The sequence below is a fragment of the Prionailurus bengalensis genome, chromosome C2 (assembly GCF_016509475.1).
Source record: "Prionailurus bengalensis isolate Pbe53 chromosome C2, Fcat_Pben_1.1_paternal_pri, whole genome shotgun sequence".
NCBI lineage: Eukaryota > Metazoa > Chordata > Mammalia > Carnivora > Felidae > Prionailurus > Prionailurus bengalensis.
In genome coordinates this window covers 91,523,798-91,547,057 of record NC_057350.1, presented here as the reverse complement: position 1 = coordinate 91,547,057, position 23,260 = coordinate 91,523,798, and the positions used below count along the sequence as shown (strand labels likewise).

The following is a 23,260-nucleotide window of genomic DNA, read 5'->3' as shown; positions in this document are numbered from 1 at the left end:
GTTAATAATTTGTATTTTATAGAACATGTGACACTTAGTAGGTATTCAGCAAATAGTTGTTGATTGTGCAATGGTTATAAAATATTAGAAATGTATGCACATACACATATGCATGCACACACATACATATTAAGACAGAAGAAGAAATCTGTGATTACTTATTGGCATGCATATTGTTGACAACCCTGAGAGATTAGAACTAATCATTTCTAATATCATTTGAAAGAGGGTCACTCCCTTGCCTTACTGATTAGTATTATGCTAGGATTGTCATTTCTGAGTTGCAGGATAATTAATGAAACATTTTACCTACTCTTGAATGTTTGAGATTTGAACTGAATTGATTATCCAAAAAAAAAAAAATCCTCTTTATTCTCTTTTTAAATTTATTTTAAATTGTGAGCAGTCATCTTTAAAGATAGTTTTCTTGAGGTGACCAAGGCAGAGAGCAATGGACTCCAGAGCTCAGAGCACAGGCTCAAATTAGCCAGCCACCTTGGCATTTATTAATGGAATCAGTACAGTACAGCATAAGTGTATGTAGTGATAACAGCTCTCCTTGCTTCCTCCTTGATAAATATTTACCAAAAAATAAATAAATAAACCTAACCAGGGGTGAAGACTGGAAGCAACAAATGGGAAAAAAATCTTTTGACAAGCCATGAAGAAGGGGAATAAAAAAATTAAAAAAAAACCCTGGAGCAGGAGTCAAATTCTACTGTAGTCTCAGTTACTTATTATTTATAGGATCACTGGCAATTACTTACCTGTCTCTGTCTCAATGTCCTCATCTGTCAGATGATTGTAACATCCTAATTACTTCAAAGTGCTATGAAAATATAGAAGAATATATAGGTCATTATTCTGTATAAAGTACCGAAATAATAAGATAATAGACTTGTAGAAAACTAGCTTTCAGAACCAATAGAATAAAAATAGGAAAAGGTATATTTTTGATTCCAAATGATAGAAATTGTACTGTAGGTAGAATGCTATCATTGACTTCTTTATGAAATTATTTCATTTAGTCGGTTTAAATTTGCCATCAATTCACTGAATGGCAAACATATAACAAACAAAAAAAAATAGGTAGACAGTCTCTGGACTCTGGGGAATAAAGCTATTATTTCTGAAGGACATCTCATTTCTCTGAACTTTGAGAACTAACAAAATTTTTCCTATATTAAAAAATATTTATAATAATAGTAATTCTTTTTAATTCTCTAAGCTCTTACCTCATATTTATTACCTCTGTACTTGTTCCTTGAGCCCCACCCCTGACATACTGAATCAGAAGTCTGGGAATGGGGCCCAGAAATCTGTTTTAACAAACCCTCTGGGCTTCTGTGTCTCCCTCTCTCTCTGCCCCTCCCCCATTCATGCTCTGTCTCTCTCTGTCCCAAAAATAAATAAACATTGAAAAAAAAATAAAAAGTAAAAAACAAACCCTCTGGGTTATCTCTTACATGCTGAAGTCTGAGAAGCACTGGATTACATGTGTAAGGGGCAGCAAAAGAAGGTGAAAGTAAATAATGACTATAAAGATTTTATGTGAGCAACTGGATGAATGCTGGAACCATGTTTGGTGAAAAGAAATACTGGAGAAAGAGAAATCAATACTTTATTCTTTGTTTTATTTTTACTTTAAAATACTTAATTGTATAATATATATAATAAAACATTTACTGTCTTAACTTTAAAAGAATTTTTTAATGTTTATTCATTTTCTTTGAGAGAGAGAGAGACAGAGACAGAGCATGAGTGGGGCAGGGGCAGAGAGAGAGGGAGACACAGAATCTGAAGCAGGCTCCAGGCTGCGAGTTGTTGGCACAGAGCCCAACACGAGGCTCAAACTCATGAACCGCGAGATCATGACCTGGCCGAAGTCGGACACTTAACCTACATAGCCACCCAGATGCCCATCTTTACTTTTTTTAAAATATTTTATTTTCAAGTAATCTCTACACCCAACATGGGTCTTGAACTTGCAGCCCCAAGATCAAGTGTCCCATGCTCTACCCACTGAGCCAGCCTGGCTTCCTGATCTTAACTTTTAAAAAATTATTTATTAAAAAGTATAATGGACCTAATTTTAAGCATAGAGTTCAGTAGTGTTGATATATTCACATTGTTGTGAACATAAAAGTTCTCCAGAACTTTTTCGTCTTGCAGAACTGAAACTCTATACCCATTAAACATCTCCCCAGATTTCCCTCCCCCTTAGTGCCTTGCAAACACCATTCTACTTTCTGTGTCTCTGAATTTGACTACTCTAGAAACTTCATTGTATTAATCTGGTTGGGCTGCTATAACAAAATACCATAGACTGAGTGGCTTAAACAATAGACGTTTACTTGTCACAATTTTGGAGGCTGGGAAGACTAGGATCAAGGTGCTTATTCCTGGTGAGAGCGCTTTTTCGGTCTTCCAGACAGCGACCTTCTTGCTGTGTCCTCACATGGTGGAGAAAGGACTCTGGTGTCTCTTCCTTTTCTCCTAAGGGCACCAGAGCTGATTAGTGTCTAACTCTTATGACCTCATTTAATTAACCTTTATCACTTCCTCACAGGCCCCGTCTCGAAATACAGTCACTTTGGGGGTTAGGGCTTCAACACAGGGATTTGGGGGGGGCAGGGGATACATTTCAGTCAATAGCACTCATATAATGAGAATAATACAATACTTCTCATTTTGTAACTAGCTTATTTTAGTTTAGTATAATGTAAAATCTAATCTCTGAAGAGTTAAATTTGAAGTAACTATTTCACATTCAGGTGAGATGTCAACGTGGCAGATGGCAAAAGGACATGCTAAATGTTGTTTATGTCCTTTTTGTGTCTATCTGCAAAATGTCAAGTCCAACACAAAGTCTCACATCAAAGTGCCTTCATTTCTAAGTGTTTTGAGTTCCAGATGTAGGAGGTAGTGAGGAGAAAGCTGACTTCTTTAGAATCCCAGCATTGAAGTTAAAGAGTCAAGAATATTGGACCTGGAAACAAACTATGGACCAAATTTTGGCCTTCTCACCTCCTAAATAACCAGAGATGATTTGCTTAAATTTCTCTTAGCAACGGTGGCTTTAAGACCGCTTAGGGATAATTATTTCCTCCATAAAATATTGTTATAAAGATAAAATATTATGTATGAAACCTGGCACATAGTAGATATGGAATACATATTTATTCAATGTGAAATACGTATTATGTATTGCTTTAAATGTTAGACCATTTTTAATCTGTTTTGCTTGTTACATTTTGTTGTTAATTATATTAAGTATATTTTTCTTGTGTTTTCCCATCACAGATTAGAAAATAATGATTTTATTAAGGAAAAAATTAATTTAAGAAAAATAAAATAACTTATTAAAAATTCCTAGGTACTGGATGAAAAAATATGAACTGATACCATATCATTTTTCAGGTATAGATAATCATCTTTTATGCAGCCTTACCCCAATTTTTTTTTAAAAAGCCTCTTCTATGTGGAAAGCCAAAAGAGGAATTCATCTTACAATATTTTTTTTTTCAACGTTTATTTATTTTTGGGACAGAGAGAGACAGAGCATGAACGGGGGAGGGGCAGAGAGAGAGGGAGACACAGAATCAGAAACAGGCTCCAGGCTCTGAGCCATCAGCCCAGAGCCTGACGCAGGGCTCAAACTCACAGACCGCGAGATCGTGACCTGGCTGAAGTCAGACGCTTAACCGACTGCGCCACCCAGGCGCCCCTCATCTTACAATATTTAATATCTGTATAATATTTTTAAAATATTATCTTTTAATGAATTTAGTAAGAGTACTTAAATAAAGAAAATACAATTCTGTCACATGAACTCTTTTATAAAATCCAAAGAGATTAATTTGAGAAGAAGAAGAACAAAAAGTGTGAGAAGAATGTCCTTTAGAACCAAAGTTTATCAAAGTTCATTAGGAAAAAGTGCATTGGATAATCATGAAAAGAGTTAGCTTTCTAAATATGAGCATTCCATGTCTTAGAAGGCAGGAGAAAATAATTTTAAGCATATTTGGTAGAAAGACATTGCCAAAAATATAGGTGTGTGCATGTGTGTGTGTGTGTGTGTGTGTGTGTGTGTGGTCTGTTGGTTACTTTAGTAGTAAAGGTAATTCATTATAACAGTTAAGTGCTAAGTACATCTGATGGAAGACTAGGTGTTGAGTGCTTTGCATGCATTATTTAATTTACTTCTCTCAACCTCCTCATATTGTACACATAGTCTCTTTTTTACATTAGAGAAATTCAAGGCTTCATGAAGTTAAGTAACTGCTTAAAGTCATACTGCTGAAAAGAGACACCAATGCTTTTCAAGGGAGAATGCAAAATTGTCTATCTCATCTGCAGTCTATTTGTGGGTCATGCTTTGATTATTCTTTAGTATAATTTATCTCAAGCACCTGCTTATCACAATGTGCTCTGTGATGTCAGTATATACTTACTGACTTCCTCCAGGTATCTCATAGGATACATGGTTTTCTTGAAAGCAGATTTTGTCCTGGAAGGAATTAAGAGAGAGAGTTTTCAAGTACAGTTATGACTCATGGAATTACCTGAAGTCAACCTCAAGCTTCCAGAGATCTTTAGAATTCTGAATCCAGTCATTTTCAGGTCTAAACCTAGCTCAAGCCAGATGATGTTTGTGACGCTCTTTGCCTCTTCTCTCCCTTACCATCCCTTCCCATTGGAAAATGTTGATACAATTGGACTGATTTCATTTTTACAAACTCTTATTGTACTCATTTTATTGTGCCAATCAATATGGGGTCAATAGAAAGGTGGACAAAATAAATTCTTTGACCTCAAAAGACATGTAGGAGAGGCAGAAAAAAATGCAAAGGAGAATTGAGTTAAATCAAGTGGTGTAAATATATGACTAATGGGTACACTAGGACCAAAATAATGGTCCTAGGTCTGGTACGAAGAAACCTGACCTGTGGGATTGGCATTGGGGTTGAGTCATTGGTAGTGCTTGGATATCCTATGCACAGTGCTCCTTGGGTAGAATAGTGGCTACAAAGCCCCTGTGAACTCACTCTAGCAAAGCTCTCCCTAGGCCAGCAGTTATTTTAGCCCCAGGCTTTCAGGTTATGCGATGATGCTGTCATCTGTCAGAGTTAGGCATAGTACTGCTGATGGTGTTATTTCCTCTGCCCGATTTCTCACTCTCAGCACTTAACTTGCTTGAAATGGTAATGTGTGATGGTATGCCATCCACATCCTTTTGCCCTCCTGGCTTGCCAAGTCTGCATTTTTCAGCTTTTCTCCCTGTGCCCTCCTAAAATTAAATGAATTACCTCTAAAAAACCTGAGAGCACCCACCTGATTTACAACTGCCCTGTACCCCTGGTCACAGAGAGGACAGCAAACTTTCTCCTGCTATCTACTGAGTGATGCTAAATATATGCAAAGTAACTCCAATTGTTTCCTTGCTTCCGGGTTTACTTTTTTTGAAATGTCTGGATTTTTTTTGAAGGGAAGTGACTAAACTGTTTCATCTATAGTAGCGTTTGTTTAAATATTTCATTAAAAATATTTGCAGCCGGACACAGTTAATGTTGAATTGAAAACCAGTTAGGTTTTTCAGTTAATTTTTTTAATGCCTGGCAGCTGGAATACATCACTGAAATGCTGACACCGTATTATTTAAAATAGCATTGCCTGTGAGGCCAGGAGAAGCTATTTAAGACAAACCTCAAGAAGGCTGGTGAAATAATAGCTGAAGTTATGTTATGTCAGCCAATTCCTCAGCATGGAACAGCATTGTGAAGCCAGAGTTGTTATCTTTCACTGAGACATAAAATCTATATCTTGATCCTTTTGGTCATTAAAGGTCCTATAGGAATTGCACCCAGGGGGAGTGTGCTTTCATCCAATACATTGGCCAAAGGTCAGTTTGGAAGGTTCCACTGTACCTTTCCAATATGCTCACAGTTTCATTTAGATATAATCAGAGTACAGTTTTTGGAAGGGCCCTGGGTTTATCATTCTGTATATAGTTTGCATTTCATGAAGAAATAGGTTTAGCTGTTGGAGTGACCAACAGTAAGCCTATCAGAGATGTGCCAAAGCGGTGAAGGGATCCATGGAATCTATGTGGGACATTTTTTTAAAGTCATCCTTTTCTTAAACTGTAAGGTAATTTTAATTGAGTTGATTAGTCAGCAGCCTACCAGCTCTTTCTGTACAAACCAAGGACCGCCCCTTTTGTATTTCCTTAGTTAATGGGAGAGGAAGAGGATTATAAGACCAGAGGTAGGGGTAGATAGGGGAGAGGGCAACAATGTTACAATCCAGTTAGAAATCCCTAGAGGATAACAAAACTTTTTATTTTATATTATTTAGTTTTTAGATGTTTATTTATTTATTTTCAGAGAGAGAGAGAGCGAGCACATGTGCATGCTCAGGGGAGGGGTAGAGAGAGAGGGAGAGAAAGGATCCCAAGCAGCCTCCACATGTGGGGCTTGATCTCATGAACCATGAGATCATGACCTGAGCTAAAATCAAGAGTCAGACATTTAACTGACTGAGTCACCCAGGCACCCCAACCAAAACTTTTTAAATCTGCATATGGAATAAATAATACTTGTTTTACTAACCATCTCACAGGACTGAATTATGATCTAATAAGGTGTTTATTTCTAAATGGTAAGTCCTCATTTAAATGTCTCCTTGTAGAAAGTGAGGTGGCCCATATTTAGCATGTTTTGATAGTAACTTGGCACTTGCCTAGAAAATACAATACCTGTAAACCATGTAGATAAGAATGATCCTCAAGGAAATCAAGATTATAAAATGAATGAAAGTTTATTTTCAGTTTCCCTGACCATTTTAGGCTGTCTGTTCTCTTCCAGTATCCTCCTGGTTACTGGGTGCCTACTTTATTGACCCCTACCCCAGCAGGGGACTCATGTTATTGTATACATTCCCAAATCCTCCTTAAAGAGAACTTGTTCTTCCCTAATAAGTGGCAGTTACTTTTATCTGTCCCCTCCCCAATGGTATAGACATTTCTGATGGCTCCAAGTGGACCTTCTTATATTAAATGGTTGTTGATGATATAATTCTAAGTACCTCGATTTTCCTACTTAGACATTTTGTAAAATGTTAACATTTCTGAAACTGGGAGATATCTGTTACATGGCTTGTCTCTCTCTTACTATCCAACAGAAGCTATTTTTAAATTGATTACCTTACAATCAGGGGATCTTGGAATTGGAAACATAGAGTATATAGTTCAGAGGAGATTTCAAAAATGTAACATTTATTTTTGGCAGATGATTCAATCACAGATTTAAAATTCAAAAGTAATAAATAAGTAGACAATGAAAAGTCTTCCTCCTAAGCCTGTTCTTCCCACAAGTACCTCTCCCCAGAGGCAAACACCATCTGTGTTAGAGCATATGTAGTTTTTTAAACACAAATGACAACATATAGATTCTTCCTACACATTATTTTTTTTTTTCATGTAGAAATCGTATCTTAGAGATTGTTTATCTCCAATGCATGAGTGGCTTCATTGTTCTTTTTAAAAACTGAATATTATTCCATTGTATGGATGTGATATAATTTATTTAACCTTCATAGAATTTGTAACAGTTGTTTTTTCTTTGGCAATATATGAGACACCAAATTTCCCGTGTCCCTCACAACTCAGTCCATAATCAAACTTGACAAAACTTTTTTTGTTTGTAAAGTGAAAAGAAAAGACACTTCATATGTACTTTATGCATAAAAGGCATTTCTAATTATTTTTTTTCTGTGAAATGCTGGTTCATATTCATTGACTATTTTTTATTAGCTTTTCAGGCTTTTTGCTTTAGGTATTACAGAAACTAGCCATTTGTCTAGGGAATTAATTGTAACTATTTTTTCTCTGGATTTTCAATTATCTTTGTTTATGGTAATTTTTGTCATGCAGGAAATGCATTATGTTGTTGGGGTAATTAATGATTTTTGTCTTCCTGGTATGTGACATACTCAAAAATGTCTTTCCCACTCTGGGATTATTAAAAATTTTCTTCCACTGTTTCCTCCATGCTTTTATGAGTTAGATTTTACCCTTAAAAGATGGATTCATCATGGGGCACCTGGGTGGCTCAGTCAGCTATGCATCTGACTTCAGCTCAGGTCATGGTCTCTTGGTCTGTGAGTTCAAGCTCCACATCAGGCTCTGTGCTGACAGCTCAGAGTCTGGAACCTGCTTCAGTATCTATGTTTCCCTCTCTCTCTGCCCCTCCACCACTTTCTCTCTCTCTTTGTCTCTCTCTCTCTCTCTCAAAAATAAATAAACATTAAAAAAATTTTTTTTTAAAGATGGATTCATCCGGAATATATTGTGGTACAAGATACCATAGGGTGGCTATTATTTTATTATTTTAGTGGAGATCTTTATTTAAGCCTAACAGTTTGAGAGAAATGTAATTTTTTGGGGTTTTAAAATAACATACCTATTTTTTATTGTTACACAAAACCTTACGTGGAGAATTAAAAAAAGAAAGAAGGAAAGAAAAAGAAATAGATCTTTTGTTATCATGTTCACATTAAACAGGAATTTTAAGTTAACCAATTAACCAGGGAAGAGGAAGGCAAAATAGAGTAGACTCAGGGTTTAAGGAGGAGACCTAAGTTAGAAGTTAGAATAGGGGCGCCTGAGTGGCGCAGTCGGTTAAGCGTCCGACTTCAGCCAGGTCACGATCTCGCGGTTCGTGAGTTCGAGCCCCGCGACGGGCTCTGGGCTGATGGCTCAGAGCCTGGAGCCTGTTTCTGATTCTGTGTCTCCCTCTCTCTCTGCCCCTCCCCCGTTCATGCTCTGTCTCTCTCTGTCCCAAAAATAAATAAACGTTGAAAAAAAAATTTAAAAACAAACAAAAAAAAAGAAGTTAGAATAAAAACAAGGGCAAATGTCTTTATTCTTTATTTTCACTGTACCAGAGTGCTCTCTAAAGCATTCATTTCTGAATAAATATATTTTTAATATGATTTGAAGTATTTCAAATATAAAGTAACATTTCTCCATATTTGGTAACAGGATTAAAAGTTATAAGGAAATTTAGCTTGGTCTGCCATTTTCTTCTGCCTTTGTTTCCCACATCACTATGGAGGGGTGATGGAGACTTAGATCCTACAGGACTATGATCTCTGTCAGTTAGCCATTTGTTGTTGTTGTTGTTGTTGTTGTTGTTTTTTCCTTTCCTTTGTTCTTGGGCAAACAGGAGTGCCCAAGGAATACCACACATATCCCACCCGGCAGGGAGGGGGGCAGTGTTTGTGGCCTGTCAGCTTGCCTTATGCTCCCTCATCATATACTTGCATTCTGCACCATTTAAAGCTGAAAATACTTTGTTAACACTCAGTAAGTAGGTGATTAAACCTTCCCCAAAAGCTTGAGATACTGGAGATTTTGAAAATCCCATTTTACGGGTTGAAAATTTCTTTTTAAAAATCAAGTTAAAAAGCTGGTTTTCTCCTCAGACTCCATTTAATCTTTAATAAATGCATTGCAAGATATTTACTGATTAAAAAAATATGTACCATTTTAAAGTATATGTTATATATAAGAAACTCATTATCAGATGCTAGTGTGAAGGATAACCAAAATAAGTTTCCAGTTTAAAATATTAAAGAGAGTCAGTAAGCATAACTTCCTGTTGCCTCTCAAAGATTACTAAAGGAGATCTGCAATGCATTATGAGGAACTGGGTATAGATAGTAACTTGAGGCACTGGCATAAAAATACAACCAAAATAAGTGAGGAACTCCTGACATACACACAGAGTAACTAAATAAACATTGAAGAAATGCCACAGATACACAGATAGTTGGTTACAACCACATCCAGTGATTATGATGTGATTTAAAAAAAAAAAAAAATCCTTGCAATCCAAGAAAGAACAAATTTAAGATTCAGATGGTCCCGTGCATTAATGTGGTCTGTATGCTAGGTATATCAGCAGGGTAGAGAGGAAAGAGTGTTGCATATGGAGTAAAAGATCTGGAATCAAATTCTAATTCTGTTGATTTGGAGCCTCAATTTTCTAATTTGTTAAATGAAGTTGTTTTGCTAGGAGAGCTCCCCATTGTGGCCGCTTTGATAGGCTGATCAATCCTATACAGACCCATTCTCAGAAACAATGTTTTAAAATGCTTAAATTAAAATACACAGGATTATAAAGGAAACTAAGTCAAACTGCAATTATCTAAGTATTAAAACACACAAATTTGCATTTTACTAATATGTAAGCTTTTTATTTTTTATTTATTTTTTAACATTTATTTATTTTTGAGACAGAGAGAGAGAGCATGAACAGGGGAGGGTCAGACAAAGAGGGAGACACAGAATTTGAAACAGGCTCCAGGCTCTGAGCTGTCAGCACAGAGCCCTACGCGGGGCTCGAACCCACAGACCCACAGACCGGGAGATCATCACCTGAGCCGAAGTCGGATGCTTAACCCACTGAGCCACCCAGGCGCCCCTGTAAGCTTTTTTGAATTAACACATTAAACACTAAAATTTAAGCAAATGTTTTGTAAACTCTCATCTTTTCAAATAGTAATGAGTTTTTCACAATTGAAATAGTAACTGGTTTCATTTGATTGCAAGTCAGGTACTGCTGATATATCCCATTTAAGACCTACTTCACATTTGAATGAGATGTTAAATTTCAGTTAGAAATGAATGGAAATAAAGATGCTACTTTTTCCCCTCCCTTGGTCCACCAAATTCATAGATCACCTAAACTCTTTCTGTGGACCTCAGAAGAATAACCCTGGTGCTTTCTGTGGGCTTTCATATTATTGGTTCTCTCTAGTTTCAAAAGGCAGTAATTTCTCTGTGATTCCTCAACTATTTACATGTTCACATTGCATGGAATCATGTTTATCAGTTCTAAAATAAAAATGTAACACAATTTAATGAACTACCTCCAGTTAACCAAAGGAACAAAACACCCAGCACTGCTCACTGAGGTGGTTTAAAGTGTTGGGGTTCAGAGCCAATGACCAAGAAAGAATTCTTGAGATGTTTTCAGTGCAAAAAGGTGTTTTTTGTTTTTGTTTTTTAATAGCAAGAGGACAGGACCCTTGGGCAGAAATAACTGCACTGGGATTGGGAGTTGGGGGAGGTAAAGACAAGGGGAATTTCCAAAAAGATTTTCCTATGCTAAAGAAGACTCATAGGACCCTGGAAGCCTGGCTATTGTCAAGCTAAGGTTGTTTTTCCCCCTAGCAAAGCATTAAAAATAAGACAGGAGTTCCCTGAGGGATGTCCTACTCTGTATGTCTTAAGTATTTGTCAATGGGCTGCAGGTTATAAGGAAATATAATTTTGTCTACATTTCCTTTTGCCTTTGTTCTCCACATCATCATCACCACTATTAAAGTTTAAATTTTTACTAGTTCTGATGAAAATTTCTTAAACAGAAAGGTGATCTACATTAGTCACAGTTCTCCAGAAAAACAGAACCAATAGAGTATACAAAAAAGAATTATTACAAGAAATTGGCTCACAGGATTATGAAGACTGAGAAGTTCTAAGATCTGCAGTTGGCAAGCTAGAGACCCAGAGAGCCGACTGTGTGAGTTCCAGCCCCAAACCAGCAATCTTGACCCTCAAGAAGATCTGATGTGTTTCAGTTGAGTCTAAAGAAAGGAAAAGACCCTTTTCCTTTTGTGCCTAAATGGGGTGTCTCTCCATTGCATGGGGGCCCTCAAATGTGGAATGGCAACGGGGTGGAAACTTTTGATGCAGGAGGTAAAAGGATTCACTGAATGAATTCAACTCACTGAAAGAATTCACCAGATGCAGAACAAAGGAGATAGAAGTTTATTGAATACTGGGAAGGGAGCCAAGAGCAGGACAGCAGAGGCTGTCTGCCCCAAGGCAGTGGGTGGGGGCTGCTTTTAAGGAGGGAAAGTGAGGAGGTATTATTACAGAAACTGGTCTGGATCACCTGGCAGAAGAAACTTGGAAGGAAGGAGCTTTATTTTACACCGGTGGACTCAGAGGAGATCATTCTCCAGAGATCTGAGCTCCAGAATGCAGGTGGGAAGGGTGATTTATAGCATCATTTTCCGCATTTGTGGCAGCTTTCACGGGTGCAGCAAACAGGGCAGGGAGAACCCGGAAGAGGAGTCTCTAAGCTAGGAACTAGAGCTTGTTTTAGTCCCACCAGCCATCTTATGGTGCAGAACTTTACTTATTTTCCCAACAGTAATAATTTGGCACCTGAGGCAAGCAGGGTGGGAACAAGAATCTGGAAGGGAAGTCTTCAGGCCAGGACTGAAATTTCCTTATTGATCCTGTTGGCCATCATATAACAGATTTTTCCCTAACAGTATGGCTAGGTATGGAATATTCCCTCTTTTGGTGCCTATAACTGTGCCTAGTTATAAATAGTCCATTGATTAGTTAGGGACTATGGCTATTTTGAAATGGGTCATCTATATTCAACCAGGTGGTCCTGTGGACCCTTTCCACATTCCATTGCTCAAGCCTGTTTGCCTGAAAGTGGCCTCCACACCTATGTCGCAGCTCAAGTCAAGTTCCTCACTACTGGGGTAGGTCTGCTTTTTGTTCTATTCAAGCCTTAAACTGAGTGAATTAAAGCCCACCCACTTTAGGGAGAGCAATCTGCTTTAGACAGTCAAAAGATTTCAAATGTAAATCTCATCTACTGAAAACACCCTCACAGATACACCCAGAATAATGTTTGACCAAATATCTGAGTATCTAGTGGCTCAATCAGACTGACACATGAAATTAACCATCTCGGTGCCTATATTGAGAAATCACTTTTTAAAATACCATAGCATCATTATCACAACTAGAACATTATGAAACTGTGAAATTCAGGAAAACCAGGGAGATAAATTGTTTCTACACAACTGAAGTTACAAAATGATACTGAAATGAAAAGAAAGTGATTTAATTTTATTACAATATATAGAATGTGGTACTTTTATTTTGAATGTTACACTTTTCTTGCTATTTGAATAAGTAATCACCTTTGATTTCCTACAAATGCAGAGTGAATACTATGTGTGCAGGGGAAAGCAGAGTAGGGGAGAAATACAACGTTCAAATTATTAAACAGATTTTTAAATACTTTAGAATCTTGTCAATGTGCCTTGGTATCACTATACAATTAAGGTAAATGTCGGCTTAATTTCTTTATATTTCACTTACATGATCATTTACTATAAGGTTTTGCCTTTAAGCCTAAAAGTACGCTTGCAAAGAGCACACGGCTTTTAGGATTGAGATGGTGATTTCATTTCAGGTCTTCAATAGACTTGTGGTAGGAAATTAAACAAGTGACACAACCACAGTCATTGCCTGAACTTGCTTATTTTATGAACTGTAATAAAAATGCTTGTTATCAAACATTAAGTATGGAGCGTTTTGAACTCCTTGGATGAAATACTTAATTTGAATTTACTCAGCCTTGTAAATAAATTTAAAAGATTAATTGACCTGCACAAATTTGTTACCAACCTTCTCTCTCCCATGGTGACTAACTTCTAGTAAAATGAAGGAAATTAACATTTCTTTCAATATCCCCCTCAGATATTAGTGTTCACAGGAGTTGAGCAGATCAGTACCTCTTTCTTACCCAGCCACAATCCAATAAAGTGTTGTGTGGGAAAACAGCTTACATTAGGGTAGAATACAGTTTTAGGATCATGGAAGGTCTATGAATTTGGCCTAGATTTAAAGTAATGAATAACACAAAGATTTCGAGAACAGGGTTTCTGTGCCAGGAATGTTCTCCTTAAGGGAAATCCCTAGATGAAATGACTTGGGGAGAAAAATCCAGTCTGAAAATTGGGTTCTTTTTTGTCCTATTTTCCTCTGAAAGTAGCTACGAACAAAAGCACTAAAGAACAAAATAAACAGAGGTTTGAGGGTACAGCGCTTCCTTCCCTCATCACTGGTTAAATCACAGGAGAATAGGCAATACAGGAGGAGGCAGTGAGCGAGAGAGACAGAGAAACAAAGAGAGGAGAAATAGTATGAGCTGGTGAGATAAGTCCTCTCCAGAACTTTGCAGGGAAACTGTGGGCTTAATAGGTCAGGAACAGATCCCAGGAAGACTCCTCAGAGAACTGTGTTGTTGCTGATTCTCTAGTTTTGGATTGGCTTTCTTGAATCTTTTACCCTTCATTTGTGCTTAACCCCGACAGGAGACTCAAATAGCCAAGAACTTCCAGCTGCAGGTTCCAGGCATTTGTGCCTAACAATGCTACTGTTCTGTACTCTAAGTCGACATTTAGCACCATCAATGTGGTTTAGTAGATCTCAACCTTCAAAACATAATTTAAAAACAGTTATAAATAGGGGCACCTGGGTGGTTCAGTGAGTTGGGCATCCAACCCTGGCTCAAGTCATGATCACATGGTTTGTGAGTTTGAGCCCCACATTGGGCTCACTGCTGTCAGCGCAGACCCCACTTCAGATCTTCTGTCCCCTTCTCTCTGCCTCACCCCCACTCTTGCTCTCTCAAAAATAAACAAAACAGGGGCGCCTGGGTGGCGCAGTCGGTTAAGCGTCCGACTTCAGCCAGGTCACGATCTCACGGTCCGTGTGTTCGAGCCCCGCGTCGGGCTCTGGGCTGATGGCTCAGAGCCTGGAGCCTGTTTCCGATTCTGTGTCTCCCTCTCTCTCTGCCCCTCCCCCGTTCATGCTCTGTCTCTCTCTGTCCCAAAAATAAATAAACGTTGAAAAAAAAATTTAAAAAAAAAGAATAAACAAAACATTTAAAAAAATTCTAAATAATGCTCATTCTGTCGCCATCTTAATTGATTTACAAAAGGAATTTTTATAAATGACAGAGGTGGTAATACAAACCTTTAGGGAAAAGATAGATTTATTAATAAATGGATGAAGTAAAGCAAGCCAGAGTAGGGAAAAGAATGTGGAAGTATTTTAAGGGATGTAATCCTGAAGGCTGGATGTTGCCTTTTTGAGTTGGCTGAAAAATAGAGAACATATGAATGATGATGTAGCTAGAAGGTATCACAGAAATGGAATGCTGTGAAAATATGAGCTAAGCAGTGGGATTAGCCATGGCAAGAACAGAGAGACTTGAGTATCCGTAATGGCTTCAAAAAGAATGTCCTGGGCTGGTGAAAGGCCGATGTAAAACAAGAACTGTGCTTTGTGAAACTTGTAGGGCAAACGAATGAAAGTAATATCAAATATTACATTTACATTTCACATTTTTTTTAATTTCATTTTTTCAGGGACACGTATTATGGAATTTAGGATTGTTGGGTTTTGATCCATGACAATCTTCTATTGAGAAAAAAAAATATTTCTAAGGAAAATTTCCTCACAGATTTCTAAGGAAATATCAGCGTGGCTGATATTTGGAGTGCATATTAAGAATTCGGCATGCAAAGATAAATTAAAGCCAAACCTATGTTTCCACTGATGTTGAGTAGGATGTAAGTTCCAAAAAGACATGTAAATAAGGGGAACCATGTAAGTAAAGGGAAAGGAGACTCCTTGTAAAAATTATTTTTAATTTTGTTGGCTAAGCAGCTGGGAAAAGACTAGATTCTATCAAGTCCTTATTAAAAACATAAGAGTGTAACAAATATAAATGCATGTGGCCACCATTCTGTGAATTTGAATGAGTGAAGCAGGCTGAGCGTGAGACACCAGTGATGGGAAACTGGTAACTGCCTTGTCTGCCCAAGACATTCAAAATTCAATTAGGAACAAAAACATTGACTAAACAAATACCTTCAAAGGTGCCAGTTCTCAAAAGCTGAATCTGTCAAAAATACTTGGAATTTGTACATGACATAAAGTAGTTCCTTTGCTTTTTATAATCCAGTACTTAAGGGTCACTCTTTTTTGGGAATATGAAAAGTCTACCTAAAGTGTCCCAAGTTGATCTAAAACTTTCAGGAATCTTTGCCCCAGGAGTGTATCAGGAAATGAAAGAGAATGAGCTCTCTTTTCAGAAAATCAGGCTTTCAAAAGACACAATTTGGTGGGGTTCACCAAATAAAATTTTTAGGTTTTTTTCATTACTCAAGGTATTTATAAATAACATTAAAATGGAAGCTTGTCTTGTTTATAAATGCTCACTCACACAGGCTTTCCATTTTAAGTGATTTTAACTTTGTTGCAAAGATCTTTCTATTAGGTCCTCAAAGAAAATTGGATAGGTTTTGAAACATTATTATATGTTTGGAAAATCTAGCCCTGTAGATGAAAAAAGTTGTAACAATTCATGTTCTAAATATTAAACTACACATTTCTAAATTTTTGATCAGTTATATACATAAAGTATTTTTGAAATTATATCATACCAAAGAAACATGGCAGGGGGGAGTATGGTTGAAGAGTCAATGTCTTTTTTTTTAATGTTTATTTGATTTTGAGAGAGAAAGAGAGCACAAACCAGAGGGGCAGAGAGAGAGGGGGACAGAGCATCCAAAGCAGGCTCCCCACTGACAACAGAGAACCCATTGCAGGGCTTGAACCCATGAACAGTGAGATCACGACCTAAGCTGAAGTCAGATGCTCAACCGGCTGAGCCACCCAGGCACCCCAAAGAGCCAATGTCTTGATTCAGTGACAAACATATATTGAATACATTATGCTGGACATTAGATGTGATGTTCTCATTGCTGTTGTTTCACTTTTCTCGTAATTAACTGCTGAGAAGATTGGCATTTTTCCATAAAATTTTCATACTTGAGACTTAAGGGAATATGCTTTTAAGAATAAACGGAGGGGCACCTGGGTGACTCAGCTGGTTGAGCATCCGACTCTTGGTTTTGGCTCAGGTCATGAACTCACAATTCATGGGTCCAAGCGCCTCACTGGGCTCTGTGCTGGTGGCAGGGAGCCTGTTTGGGATTCTGTCTGTCTTCCTCTCTCTTTGCCCCTTCCGTGCTCATGCTCTCTCTCTCTCTCTCAAAATAAATAAATAAATAATTTTAAACAAAGAATAAATGGAGAAAATGTCTTCTGTGGTTTTCAAAAATCATTCTAAGAAGAATGGAATTATAACCTGCAAAGCCTTCCTTTAAATTTATTGGAAAACTTGAAAACAAAAAGTCTAAACTTTTTAGGGGCTCAACATCATTTTAAAATATTTCAAATTAAAGAGTCATTACAGTTCTTAATAATCTATGATAAAAATAGTTTTGAAGCACCAACAGCAAGCAGAGTTTGATTTGAGCCAGCACTAGTCACAGTTTGGTGAGCATCAGAACCATAGGGAAGTGTTACCAGGTAGGCTCCTGGGCTGCATCCTCAAAGGTTCCCATTCCCATTCTGGAGGACAAGGGGGGAGCCTAAGCATTTGTATTTCCAGCAGGTTCCTGGATGACACTGATGCAGCCAATGTATTGACCACATTTTGAGTAGCACTGATTTTGGGGTATCCCAAGAAGCACAATGTATGCTAACAATTTAAATTATGTTTTTCAGAAAAATAATTTCAACTGTTCCAGAAGAGCTAAGTGTCAAGAAACCAATGTCAGTTCTGTACAGATAGAAGGTGATGCTGATTATTTCGTCAACCATCTTGGAATTCCCACCGTGCAGTTTGCCTATGAGGACATCACAGCATTAGAGGTGATTGTTCCTAAAATCATACACACACACACACACACACACACACACACACACACACACATATAGCAGATATGCAGAATTTGATTTTATCCTGGCTGTTTGCTTTCTTACCAAATAGGTCACTATAGGGAGCTGCTTCATTTAAAGAGTTATTCTTGTTGTTCAGAGGCTTTGTAACAGTATTTGAAAACATCAGCTCTTTTCAGTAGTGTTGAATTCAATTTAAAAAGATTTATACTGTCACTCACATTTTCACAGTGTGCTTCGCAACAAGAAATTTGCAGTAGTTGGATTAACATCAAAACATAATTGTAATCTTCAGTATTCACAGAAACAGATGACATGTGCAATAGATTCTCCTCTCCTTGCCCAAGGGAAAATGTGTTTCACGTGCTGTATATTAATGTGAGTCTTGTGGATTAGCTGCCCAAAGTTTGTCAATAGTTTGCGTGCCCAAAAAGATACTACTTTTTTGTGAGGATAGGAGGCTTTTTCCCCAAGATTATCACAGAGGCCTGATTTATCTTAACTAAGTCTATGTTCATCCATCTGTTGGCCTTCAAACCTTTTGATCTGTCTCATAATTATGTCACAGGAAACTTGTTCTCTGCAAAACCAAACCTGTTGAGATATTTTGCCTTTCACAAGTTGTACATGCTTTATTGGGAGCTATTTGAAACATGGGGTGGCCTGTTGGAGGTGATTATTAAATTGACAAAACTGTGGCTGAAAAATAGATTAAAGCCTGCTTTGTTCTTCAACTGTAGATGCTCCTGAAAAGTTGTGTTTGAATTGCATTTTTATAGGCTCAACTTCAGACACATGATATCTTGATTTCTGCTAGCTTCAGGGATATTTAGCTGTATGTTTCTCTGTAGCTCATCTCCCACGCTCATCCCTTAGTTCCTCTGTAAACAGCTAATGGTCACTAACAACTTAAATTCACGGAGGGAAAAACTCTGGGTGAATCCTATTGTAATGGGATGAATTCTTGGATAATGGAAAAGTTATTATAATTTATCTTTTTTTAAATTGTATTTTCATCCGCTATTGTTGGGTAAAAATGGGATACATGTGTAGAGGTATCTTATCTTTTACCAAGCCTACTATAAACACTTAAATGTAATCAATGTATTAAGGCGTTAACTCATTTTTAATTTTCCTGCTTACTATCTTTTATATTTTTTAATGTTTATTTATTTTTGAGAGAGAGAGAGTGTGTGCACGTGACCAAGTGGGGGACAGAGAGGGAGACAGAGGATCCAAAGTGGGCTCTGTGCTGACAGCAGAGAGCCCAATTTGGGGCTCAAACTCATGAACTGTGAGATCATTAGCTGAACCGAAGTTGGGTGCTTAACTGACTGAGCCACCCAGGCACCTCTCCTGCTTGCTATCTTTTAATATCTCTTCATCATCCTCCCATCTCAGCTCATCCAGCTCATGTCATGTTAACATGTTGAATGATAGCTTTTTTTCCATACATATCTAATTCATCCTGGTTGAATTTTAAGCCAAGAATTTAGGCAGATAGAATAGGATAGCCTTAGGAATGGGTCTATACTTAACTCTTGACTCTGAAACTTACTGGACAAATGAGTTAAACTCTTTCAGAATTATTTTACATTACAGATAAGGAACCTTGGTATACTTAATGAATCTACTTCATAGAGCCCTGGTAAGGATTAAATGAGACTGCATGTAATGGACTTAGCTAATATTGAGCATATAATAAGTTCTCCATCAACCATAGCTATTGTGACAGGTATGGTTATCTAACTGTAGGTTCAACCTATTAGTGGAAGAATTTCTGTACTTTTTAGACAAGAACACATTTAGTGGAAAGGGGGAGTTTGTTAATTATTAGGGAAAACAAACTTCTAAGGCTGAAGCGATGGGATCTAATGAGGATCAGTTAGAGAATCTGAGGTGTCAGTAGAGAGATTTGGAAACAGGTCACAGTGAAGTTCTAAGAAGGCACTGTTATCACAGTGAAACTCCTGTGGCTAAAGTCTATCTACTAGAACTGGCTTAGTTTGAAAAAGCTCATCAGTTTTTCAAATGATACCCCAAATGTTTAACTCCCATCAGCAAAATTATTTTTTATTATATTTGTCTCTAAAAAAGCAATTAAAGAGAATCTCCTATGCTTTTTAACAAATGACCTTGTTTATAATGCTTTAGTGTGGAAAAAAATTTTAATGGATTTGTCCCTTGCAAAATATAAATGCTTCAGATGAGATAATTTTGTGTAGTGAATTCTTACAAGAACAAATAATAACATTTGCTTTCTGTGTTAACCTATAATAAATATCTGTATACACTGTCAGGAATCATAAACATTGACAGGCTTTATCCATGATATAAAGAATATTTATTCCATGTCAATTATGAAAGCAGGTGAGGAAATCAGAGCTTTTTCATGAATTTACTATTAGATATAAAAATATAATGTATGTATATTTTTACATATCATGTAATATATAATGCGTATCATATATAAAATAACATCTACAACTTACTGAGTATTTGATGTGCTAAGTATTTTTATCTCATCTTACCTAATATTTATAATACCCTAATGAGTCAGCTTTTATTATTAACACTTATTTTGCTGAGAATGAAATGAAGCTTAAAATCAAGTAGCTTATCCAAGGTCATAAAACTAATCAATAGCGAAGATAGTAGTTGACTTTAGATCTGTTTAACGTAAGCCTGTATTCTCAGCTATTACACTGAAGTTTGCAAATTGGAAGCCCAAGGGCAAAATCCAGTTCACAGATATATTTTGTTTGCCCTGAGCTTTACTAAAAAATTGCTTCTCCCATGAAAACAATTGGCTAACTTGTGCATTACTCACCAGCTTCCCATGTTCTTTTTTAAGGAGTCTGCCATGTTGTTTGTCCTAGAGTGCAGTTAAGAAGAGTATTTCTTTAATGCCTGTTGCTATCACAAATTGGGAAATGAAACAATCAACCTAAAAAGCCACATGTTTCATCAGACTTATGTTGCCTACATTACCTTCCTAGCCCCTGTAGGAACTGAGTTTGTTATCACTGCACTCATTTTGAGTGAAAGAGCCAAAGTGGATAATTCTGCAGTCCTTTTCACTTTATAAATTGTATGTGTTCTAAATGAGCTAAGTTTATGATTATACTCCTGTTTTTGCAGAAATTATCTTTAAATTTTATTTGGGTGATTATAATGCTAACTTTAGTATTTCTGCCATATTTTTTAATCCAGCACACTGATTATAGATCTATTATGGTCAGTTTTAACAAGCTAATAATGATAATAGGAAAAAAAAACTATAGGAAAACAAAGTAGTGCCACAGACTCCACTTTTAATGGACACATGGGATATTATTCTAAAATTCTTTTTTGATGTAACATGACATTTTATAACATCAGCCCCCAATATTTCATGTTTCCATATTCCCACCAGTACCTTTCCCCTGTAGTGTCTCTGGGTGCTTATAGATTGCATAGATTGCTGGAAGAACATTTCATCTTTTGTTTTTCTTGAGGTCTATAGACTAATTTTCCAATAATTAAATTTCACAAATGCAAAGCAATGTATGGATTTTCCAAATACTAGAATTATTCCTTCTCATAAAATATTGCCCTGTTAATTGAAATGTCTCTAGTTGTAAGTTTCATTTAAATAAGGTTTTCAATTTGTAAACATTGTTGCACCTGTTAGAAGAAGCATTCTGCACAGATTAAAAACAATGCAGAGACTGCTGAAAAGGAAATGAAAAGACAGATGCTTTCTGATTAAGAGTGCAATATTTATGACAGGCTGGTGGTCCGATGCACATTTCTTCTGTCACTTAACAGCTGTTTCACATAATTTTTGTTCCAGATCAGTATATTTACTCTCCATAGGGCATGTCAGAGGGTCTGGCTTTCTTAGTATATCAGAAGATCAATCCATGCCCTAGCAAGCTTTCTACCACAAATTGAAGCTCTGGTTCCTCACTCTGTTTAACCTTATATTTTTTGCTCTTCTGCTTGAAACATTCTATTTTAAACCCAATTTACCTCTATAATGGAGCATTTAACATTTAAATGATAATGAGATAAAGAGGTATTATAGCTTTTATATAGCAGAGTTTTTTGCATAATTGTTTCAATATCATTTAGTAACCCAGCAACTGAAAGCCAAGTAGCATAGGTGTTTTGAAACTCTTATTCTTTTTAGGTTAGATGGCTTTGATATCAATTTTGATTCTTAAACTGATATACAGCAGCAGGAGTGTGTGTGTGTGTGTGTGTGTGTGTGTGTGTGTGTGAACTTTAACATTAAGGTAACTTTACCACGTAAAAATAATTCGTTCAGATAAAATCAGGTACAATACTACAATATACATGTACACATTCTGGAACAAAGTAACTCATGGTTTATATCTTGATTCTTCATGTTTTATTCTACTAAGTAGAAGAATCATCTATTTTACTTAAATTAGTGATAATTCTTTCATTACATTTTCTGTTAGGAGCTTAGTCTTTGACACTGTTATATTAACAGATTATATAACAGTTCAAAAAGCTCTTGACTTAAGGAACCAAATAGTTGTGTGTAGCTATGCATATGTTGTACTGATGTTTTGCAGTATCTGATAGAATCTGTTTCATCGCTATGAAACTTATGTCACTCAGAAATGAGATTTTACCTTTCTACTTTCTACTTCAAAATGCCAGTGAGAAAGGGGATGCAAAGGGGTGCTTTAGAGTTCTCTCTAGTTCATTACTTTTCTTTATAATTTATTTTAGGAAAAGTACTTTCAGTGTCAATCAAAGCATATGGTATTATATTCAGATCAGACTTGATTCATTTAGGGCAGAGGTTCTTAAACATTTTGTTCTAAAAACCCATTTACCCTCTAAAAGTATTGAAAACTCTAAAGAAAAGAGCTCTGGTTTATGTGGCTAATGTGTGCAAATGTTTACTACATTAGGAATTAAAACTGAGAAAATGTATATTTAGTTAAAAATAAATAATAAACTTGTTATGAATTAATATAAATTATTTTTGAGGGACGCCTGAGTGGCTCAATCGGTTAAGTGTCAAACTTCGGCTCAGGTCAGGATCTCGTGGTTTGTGAGTTCGAGCCCCACATCGGGCTCTGTGCTAACAGCTCAGAGCTTGGAGCCTGCTTGGGATTCTGTGTCTCCTCCTCTCTCTGCCCCTCCCCTGCTCATGCTCTGCCTCTCTCTGTCTCTCAATAATAAACGTTAATTTTTTTTAAATATAAATTATTTTTGAGAAAGAGAATTATATTTCCCAAGATAAGAAAATATAAATTAGAAGAGTGGCATTATTTTACATTTTTGCAAATGTCTTTATTGTGTCTTAATATGGGATAGCCGGATTCTCATATGTGTCTCTATATTTAATCTGTTGTTATATGTTGTTTTGGTTGAAATGTACAAAGAAAATCTGGTCTGATAGTCTCTTCACATAATGGCATGTTTTTCTTTGATGCTACACTGGGACGTGACAGGGATTAGTGTTCTAAAGGTTAGTTTCAATGTGGAATCTGAAACCATATTGATGACCTTTTTGTAACCTGTACACTTATGAATATAGAGAGAAAATGAGAGTGTGAAGGCATGTAATGTCATTATTATTATGAAAATAATGTCGAT

At 36.7% G+C, this 23,260-nt stretch overlaps 1 protein-coding gene across 3 annotated transcripts in view; it reads left to right on the top strand.

Annotated features, from left to right (window-relative positions):
• NAALADL2 (N-acetylated alpha-linked acidic dipeptidase like 2) overlaps positions 1 to 23,260 on the top strand; it is a 1,353,396-nt gene that overhangs the window by 1,114,679 nt on the left and 215,457 nt on the right. For all 3 annotated transcript variants that reach the window (XM_043594881.1, XM_043594879.1, XM_043594880.1), the window contains one exon: positions 17,465 to 17,611. In XM_043594881.1, the coding sequence (XP_043450816.1) occupies positions 17,465 to 17,611 (147 nt within the window). The remainder of the gene's footprint in view (positions 1 to 17,464; positions 17,612 to 23,260) is intronic.